General features: G+C 33.6%; 1 protein-coding gene across 1 annotated transcript; it reads left to right on the top strand.

Moving 5' to 3' along the window:
- The first annotated feature begins 453 nt into the window (after positions 1-453).
- Positions 454-3,064, top strand: LOC126703283 (uncharacterized). Its single transcript, XM_050402246.1, has 2 exons — positions 454-1,049; positions 2,752-3,064. The coding sequence occupies exons 1-2, from the start codon at positions 576-578 to the stop codon at positions 2,866-2,868; spliced, it is 591 nt and encodes a 196-aa protein (XP_050258203.1). The 5' UTR covers positions 454-575; the 3' UTR covers positions 2,869-3,064.
- The last annotated feature ends 6,373 nt before the right edge of the window (positions 3,065-9,437 follow it).

Here is a 9,437-nt window from a genome sequence, read left to right as displayed (position 1 = left end):
CGTAAGATTGTAACTTTAGATTACAACTAATTTTGTAACTAAATTTTATTTATTTATTTTTATTAGTAGGCAGGCCTTCAGTAGGTGCTTCCTTTCTATTTTTCTTCTTGCAATTTTTTTTTTTTTTTTTTGGGAGAGATTTCTTCTTGCAATTAAATGCTTTATTTTATATTTTATTTGGTTGTAGCGTAAATAGAATGAATGTTCCTACGATTCTCCTATGGTCACTTTTTGTTAGATTATTCACTGTTCTAAACTATTGTAGGTTTGGCACACGTGACGTGACATGACACCTACCAAAATGAGAAACTAAAGCAAATGGAGGGTAAAATCGAGAAATGCGGCTAGAAACAAGGGACAAACCAGGCACATCACATTTAAAACTGAAAATGTAACGGTAACTTTTCCAAAACATCCTGTTGCTCTTTCTTCCCCATCTTTGCTTTAAAAACAAGTCCCAAACGGTCCAAATTCCACAAAGGAAACAGAAAGCAAAATACCCAAAAGAAAAAAGATCACAACAGTTTATGTAGAGAGTATCTTATAGAAGATTCAAAACAAGATCTCTCATAGATATGGCTATGTCCAAAGTAGAAGCAGAAGAAGAAGAAGAAGAGACAGAGAGGCTTGTTATTATGGGCACTACGAAAGTGGTGTACTACTTGCAACCATTGATGTCTAAAGAGCTTCTCTGCAAATTCCCTGACAAGTTATCGGCTTTCGACTTCGACTACACGCAGAGCTCAATATGGTCCCCTTTGGTCCCTCGGGCTTACAGTGCCATGGACTTGGATTCTGATTTTGATGATTTGGATTTCATGACAACACCCACAAATAGAAAGCTCTCATTTGGTGGTGGTGGTGCTATGGTGTTAAGCAACAAAACCAAGTTGAAGAAAGTCACTTCCAACATCAAGAAGAAGCTCAACATCAATCTTAATCTTAATGTTTTGAAGATGAAGCACATGCACAAGCACAAAACCAAGCCATCTGAGTTCTCCCCAACTCCTCTAAAGCCCACTTTTACTTGTTTCCCACACACCACAAAGGTATTTCTATTCCTATTTCTTTCTAGAGAATTTCTTTTATTTTATTTTCTTTATTTCTATATTTTTTTATTCTTGAAAAAATTTTAGGAAAATTTGGCTCTATTGTCACGGTTCAGATCAGTGCTTAAAAAAGCAAAAAAGAACCTTGGTAATTACAGCAGCACCTTATTATCGCCATTGTTAAGAAAACCCCAAACCAAAACGCAAAAGAAGGATCAATTGATACAAAGAACCAAAAAGAAATAGCAGTATAAGAATAACTTGATCTTTAAATAATCTTTCTCAAAAAAAAAAAAAAAATAGAATCATTTTACAAGATCCCTCCAAATAGAAAAAGAAAAAAGTAAAAAATTTCTCTTACACAGCCGTAGTGTCCACGCCGTAATAGCTCAAAAGTTTGCCTCCGCAAGTCTTTGCAGCCTCCAGTCGACGATCAGTGACCAAATCTCTCCAAACCAGAGAGCAATGGTGCTAGGATCTCTCTTTGTCTCAATGTTCTGGTGTTTTTTTTTTTTTTTTTTTTTTTCCGAGAATTCTCAATTTTTTTTTTTCAGTTTTCAGCTGCATCTAAACGGACCCTACGTCTATTTGGTAAAGTAGATTTCCCACTTTTTAGATAAGGAAATGAGGTCTGCCACTTTGTGTACCACACACCATCAAAGACCACACAAAAAAATCAGATTTTTTTTTTTTTTTTTTTTATGGTAATTGTTTATTGCAGGGGATAGAACCTCTATTCCCGCGCTGACGGTTACTTGATTGAACCGAGTATCACTGGGGCTGCAAGTTTTGACTCACCTTTTTAATATTTTAGTATTAATTAATGTTAGATTTAAATTTGATATCGTGAACAAAGTAGTGAGAAAATTGATTGAAGTAATTAGGTTACAACTTTACTTAATATATTTTTATTATTTAATATTTTTTTATTGAAAGTGAATTTTAACAAATTTACTATTAGATTACATATTTTTATTATATTCTCATACTTGCAAAATTTCTAGAAAATTAAAGATTAATAGCTATGTTATTAATAAATTATTTAAATTGCAAGTTTTTGTAGTTTAAAATTATGCATAAAATATAAGTTTATAAATCATACGGTAAATAATATCCAATTGACACAAAATTTAATATATGTATTAAGAGCATAAAAAACATACAATTTAATGGTTAGATTTTTCAAATATGTAATAATATTTATTTTATTGAGTAAGGTTGTAACCTTAGGTTACAATTAATTTTATAACTAAATTTTGTCCTTAATTCAATAGTAGTTTTGATAAATCAACTATGTTTATTTGAGGGAATAACTATTGGTTTATATTATAGCAGTCATGTGATGCATTTTGTATAAAATGTACAATATTGTATATATTTTGTTTATTATGTTTGCTTAGCATTTCAAATTTTTTATTTATCTTATAAAAGTTATGATATAAAAAATACATTTGAAAGATAAAATTCTATATTTATTTGGACTATTTTAGTTATTTTTCAATTTTATTTGGACTACAATTATAAAATTAATTATGAGGTTATCACGGTTTGACTTCAGTTCGATCTCGGTCAGACCTCAAAAACCTTGAACCTCTTTTTTACGGTTCATTAAACAGTTCGAGTTTCAAACCATCCTATCAAGTGCAATTTTCTGATTAAAAAAAAACATTTTTCTTATCATATTTTACACTGTTCATTACAGGCTTGGACTAAGACTTTGAAAGCTGCCTCTAAACATTTCAAGAAAAAGAAGAAGAAAGATCCCACGGCCCATGTGAAGCTCTCCAACCATTTGAGAGATGGGAATATTTCAAGATGATTATTCAATTGGAAATTTCTCTGTGTTATTCTTTTTGGTCAATTCATTCAAATCTGTATTACCCTTGCAGCAAGTACACCGTACATTACTATCATGTTATTCAAAAAATGTAAAACTTTTATTAATTCTTGTAATGCATAATATTTCGAGGCCTTGTCATTCCAATTATGAAATCAATTGCTCAAGTTTATCTTTTTATGGTGGAGGATAGGGTGGCAGTTTGGCACCAATATACGTGACAATGTCATAGATGCCTTTCACCGTGTAAATTGTTGAAGGAATTTAATTTAACTTGAGTTTTACTGGGTATAGAAGAAGTTGAAATAGCAACGGCTAGTTGGGGGGGGGGGGGGGGGGGGGTTGGGGTTAGGAGTGTGCATGGGTCGGGTTGAGAGTATTTTTTGACCCAACCTACTATGGTGGGTCAAAAAAAATTCAACCCAACCCAACCCACATGGGTCGGGTTGGGTCAGATTGAACTCATGGGTTTGACAATTTTATTATTATTATTATTATTATTATTATTAAATTGAGTAGAAAAAAATATAAATATTAATATATTAAAAAAACCCAAAAATTAGTATTAATGTAACTCCTTAAAGGCAAACAACACTAATGACTAAACAACAATAGTACTCCCTCCGTCCCACTTTGTTTGTCCTCTATTCCATTATGGGATGTCCCAAAATATTGTCCTGTTTCTAAAAATAAAAATCATTAATTTACTAATGTTCCTATTATACCCCTATTTTATTAATAATTCAATTTTTTGATAAATTTATTTAAGGGTAGTTTTGGAAACTTATACATTTTTAAAAGGTAGACAAGACAATAACTGATGTCCCCTTAAAAAGTTTGACTTTTCAAACAGGACAAACAAAATGGGACGGAGGGAGTAATTTATTAGGATTTGTGTGAACTAATTGGCTTTTATATAGGATAGGAAGAACTGGTTATTTAAAAAAATTTATTAATTATATAATATATTTTATATATATATATATATATATATATATATATTTATTAAATTAGTATTAGTAGGAGGAACCGAGAAAATGCTGCTCTACAATTGGTTTTTTTTTTTTAAATTATTAAATATAATATATATGGGTGGGTCGGGTCGGGTTTGGCGGGTTTGTAATTTTATGACCCAAACCTAACCCGACCCGCTATAAAAAAAATTTTGTAACCCAACCCAACAAGCCTTAAAAACCAACCCAATCCGACGGGTCGGGTTGTGTTGGGTCGGGTTGGGTCATAAAATTTCTGCACACCCCTAGTTGGGGTTGCGTGGGATGAAAGTCTTCCTCTGAGTCGGTGATAACAAACAGAGACTGAGTCTCTCTCTGTGTGAGTCGGAGAGTGATGTAGTAAATTTATTTATATATCCCACTTTGGCAAGAAAAAACTAAACGCAAAAATGCTTTCTCTTGAAGATTTTAGTACGCAAAAATACTCTCTTGAAGATTTCAGTAGTCATGGCTATGGCTATGGCTATGCCTTTGGGTTTAGATGCAAGAACTCGTGTGGCTATGGGTTTAGATGCTAACCCTCGTATGGGTTTGAAGAAGACTCTCTCTTCTGCTTTTGGTTATCCTTCAAAGCAGCAAGATGATGGTAACAAGAGGGAAGCGATCTCAACGTTGTCTTCTGAATCTGCTGCCAGTAATAGTGCCGAGAATAGTGAAAAGAAAGAGAGGATTGTGGTCAAGATTAATTTGGCTGCACGGAGGCAAAGGAAAGCGCAAGAGGAGGAGAGGGAGAAGAGGAAGTCATTGGATTTGAAACTTGAAGCATCAAAAAGAAAGCTACAGCTTGGATACCAACAAGTTCAAAAGGCCAAAAGAAAGATTCAATTGGTGGATCTGAGAGACATCCCTAAGCCTGACCCAGAGATTAACCTTTCCAAGAAATCCAAGTGCCATTATCGTCATTGATGATCTACATGTTGATGATGATTCTTTTTGTATATTTTAGCCTTTTAGATTTAATATGATTTTTTAATTCTTTGTACTTAGTTCTTGAAGTAATCAAGATGATAATTTTACAAGATGCTTTACCTTATAGTCCATGATTTTTTATTATTATTATTATTATTATTATTATATCGAGATGAATAAGTAGCATATTGGTTAGCATTGAATTTGATTGTAGAGACTAGAGAGATTCTTGATGATTATTGGTAGAAATATTCATCAAAATTGCACTTGACCTTGAAGTTTTTTATTTTTTATTTTGATGGGAATGAAATCATTGCTATAAGCAATTACCATGAAGTATAATTCTAAATTGACTAATCCTTTTAAATATATATAATATAGCTATATTACGGAAAACCATAATTAGCCGTGACACATTTCAAGGAGGTATAACTACGGCATGTCGTAGCAGCAAAAACTACAAACATTTGCAAAACTACAAGCCTTCTGTCATTTTAAAAAACAGGAGTAATCTGGCCAATAGCATTTGCAAAACTACAAGTCTTATGTCATTTTAAAAAACAGGGACAATCTGGCCAATAAATCGTTGCACATTTTTTATCTAGTTATTCAATTAGTTATTTTATAATTTTTGTTTCAACAAATACTGTAGGGATAAGGGCCCAAAATTGTATATTGGGCCTTGGGCTCTGACTGAGAATGTTGATTGGTCCGAGGATGAATAAATAGCAGCGAGGATGTCAAGTTCAGAGTCCTACAAATAACATGCAAGTAGAGAGGTCAAAAAAGGTGGTCTGAGGAGGATTGTCTCCTCGGATGAACGAAGCACAGATCAAATGCCTATTCTACTACTTAAAGTGACCCTACAGGAAACGTACTGGAAGAATGGGAGTTAGGAAATATCTAAGGAAAAGCTGCTGCCACCGCATTAAATGCCTTGCAGCTAACTTTCTGGCTACATTTATGTGGAGAAGACCCCTGAACAGTGCTGCCTTGGATACCGCAACTCATAGAAGGCCTGAAAGGGTGTTTGATGGGACAAGCACTCGAGCAGCAACTTAGATGATTGATCAAGTGTAGGATCATGATCATTCGAAGGGAACTATATAATGTAAGAGATCCTCCATGGATAGGGGATCGAAAAAGAAGAAGAAGAAAAACACTGTAACCATTAAGAACCAACCCTGTAATCGAACTTGAAAGGAATATATAAGAACTGATCTCCTCGAACTGCGCCGAGGATGATTTCCTCTAATTCAATTTACTTGTTTCTCTATTCTGGTTAATTGGGCCCACTTTATTCGCGATCCAACTCATTCTAACCTAGTCTTCCAACCCACTCTCTAGAAATTCATTGTTTTGAGCTTTTTAGGCCTAGGTCCATCCATCATTTGGGCTAGGGACTCAATTCTGGTCCTTACAAATACTATAATACAACAAATTTCACAATTTTTCTCTATAAAAAAAAAGTTCCATATTTTTTTTTCACAATATGTTAAGGTTTCAAACCGTGATTATTACAACATCACTTTTACTTAGTTCATCATTGGATAATTCTAGGGACTCCAAATTTCACAATTTACTGACTTATGCACTTGTAAATAATGGAAAATTTATGCCCACTATTCATTATAATGACCCACTACATTTGTTGACTACTTGCAATTATACAAGTTTACAAGTTGTGAAATTGAGCATGACAATGAGTGTGTATTTAGGGGGACTACCGTCATTGACACTACTTTTATCGTTTAATAATCACAACTTGACACCTCAACCATTGTAAAAAAATGGGAAATTTATTATATCTTTAGACATATCTTTTTGGTTTATTATCTAGCAATCATTCTTTTTTCCTTTTGGTGTAATACTTAGAAGGTGGATATACTGTATGCTATTGCATGTAAAATTGGCCAAGCATTGTGTTGAATTGTTGATATTAGAAAAACAAAATAATGGCTGTGTCATTTTTTTATTATCAAAACAATAATGACAAGGAAACTGAGATTTTAGTCTTTAATTATAAACAAAAAGCAAGGCGCCAATTTTTTTTTATAAGACAAGGCGCCAAGCTTTGCTTGGTAGTTAGGATATGGATTAAGGAATATACATTAAATTTAAATCAAATCTCTTCACCTATCTCCTCAAAGGGGGGAGGGGGGTGTGGGAATAAAATATATATATATTTGGAATAAAATTAATTTGTAATAATAAGATGATGTGAATATGTTATCTGTCGAAGTAAAGTGAAATGGGGTCTTCTTAAATTGGCTACATGGTAATGTCAATTCACCATTGTACTTTGTGCATTCTTATCTACCATCCCGAAATTGCAAATATTTGTTTCCTTAATTGCTTTGCGAGGCATGCCATTACCATAGTTTCAATTTTGTCTACTTCTTGATGTATAAATAATAAATATCCCTCTTCTCAGGAAAAATAAATAAATAATTATCCCTCAAGAGTCTAGACTGAATATAGCAGTCTCACAATATTTAATTCAGGCGGATAAGATATTATTGAAGAAAAGTTTAATAACATATTTGATTTTGAAAATGTTAATTAAAATAAGTAATGAAATAGACAACAGATTAAATACAAATTTAATTGTCACAGATAATTATAAACTCATTTATTTTTTAGTCCCAGTATCCAAATAAACAAAAATAAATCAATATATATATGTATATATATTCATCAACAGAATAATTTAAAGGAGTAATTCAAATATATATATAAGAAATTTAAATAGATAATTTGATTAAGAGTATGGAGAACTTAAATCTATGTACAACAAGATTAAAAGATGAACAATATAGTTGAAGATTTTCAAGAGAATTTCTTTATACGTGCTTCAAGTTCTTTTGCATATAAGAATTTCTATAGACAAAAAATATTTATTTATTTTTGTTAATAACAAAAAACATTTATTTAGTTGGCTTTCCATATTATCCTTACATTTGAACAAGTATGCCTAACTTGCAAACTTCCATATATTTTGAATGCACTTTTAAAGTATGTCTAATTTGCAAACTTCCTATATTATTTTGAATGCACAATGTACAAAGTACAATGATGAATTAACATTACTATGTTTATTTATTGTGCAATTTACATAATATGTTCTCTACACTTGTCTAAAGTAAGATCACTCTAGTTCCACAAGAAATATCTAATTCAAGCCTGGCTAGCTACTCTTCTTCTCACATCAGACATTACATCATTGAATAAACATACATTCACAACTACTGAACTAACAAGCAGATACAAACTAAAGCACCAAACTCTCTTACACAAACTGAACCACAACAGTTTCTCCTAAAAAAAAAAAAGACTGAACCACAACAAACTAAGCAAACATCAAATTGTAACTCAGACCCAACTAATGAAGAGAAGAACATACTTGACTATAATATTAGAATAACACTCTATTTAAAAGGAAATTACAAAAGTACTTGGTAAATACCATACCTCAAATTTTGCAACTTGAGGATAAAAATGCCATATTCAAACGAAAAGTTTGAAGGCAGAACACAAAAAACTGTACCAATTGAGTCTATGTATACATGCTAAGTGGAAAAATGAGATAAAACAAAACTGTACCTAAAAAATCTAAAGCTTAACAAGGGCTACAGCTGTACGATATCGCCTGCCTTGAGTTCATTCTTCTTTGCCACGCTAAGCCACCCAGAGATGAAGATGTAGGAGATGCTGCTACCCAACTTCAACTTCTTCAATATAATGGTTGAATCTGGATGTGGGTGTGGGGTTGATCCTCTGCCTCTTGGGTTTGTATATGGGAGACTCTTCATTAGATAGCACTGATGCAGAGTCATTAGGAATGGCAATGGGTGAAGCAGAAGAGCTTCCCAAATGGGGGGGTTTCTTTGGTGGAATGATTTTGAGTCGTGGGACGGTCTTGGGTGCCGCAGAAGCCGCTGGTTCTGGTTCTTCTTGTAGTAGAGAAGATTTCTCTGGATCTGCAGTGGCAATGGATGAAGCAGAAGAGCTTCCCATATCCCTAGGTTTCTTTGGTGGAATGATCTTGACTCGTGGGATGATCTTGCGTGCAGCAGAAGCCTCTGGTTTTGGTTCTTCTTGTAATAGAGAAACTCTCTCTGAATCTGCAGTGGCAATGGATGAAGCAGAAGAGTTTCCCATATCCCCGGGTTTCTTTGGTGGAATGATCTTGACTCGTGGGATGATCTTACGTGCAGCAGAAGCCTCTGGCTCTGGTTCTTCTTGTAATAGAGAAACTCTCTCTGGATCTGCAGTGGCAGTGGCTTCAAAAAACCTCTTCCTTTTGATGTTCAAATTTGGAAATTGGGAATCGGAATGACGTTTAGAAGAACCAAGATTCGATCTTTTTTGGTGGACGCTCCAAGTGGGTCTGAAACGATATTGGAGCTTCTTCTCTTCCAAAGGGGTGTCATGGTTTTCTGTGACCAGTGGCAGTGGCAAAGGAGTTTGATCTGATGTGTTGGGGAGGCAGTGAAATAGAATGAGTTTCATCAAAACCCTTTGACTGAGCAAGTCCATTGCATCTTTTCCATTCTCAGGCATGAAATCTTTGAGCAGTGCATCCAATGACCCAACATCACAAAGTAATCTCTTAGGAGACGAATGAGA

This window comes from Quercus robur, chromosome 10 (genome assembly GCF_932294415.1).
Source record: "Quercus robur chromosome 10, dhQueRobu3.1, whole genome shotgun sequence".
NCBI classification, from domain to species: Eukaryota; Viridiplantae; Streptophyta; class Magnoliopsida; order Fagales; family Fagaceae; genus Quercus; species Quercus robur.
Note: the sequence above shows the minus strand (reverse complement) of the source record. Positions and strands in the feature narration are given on the sequence as shown.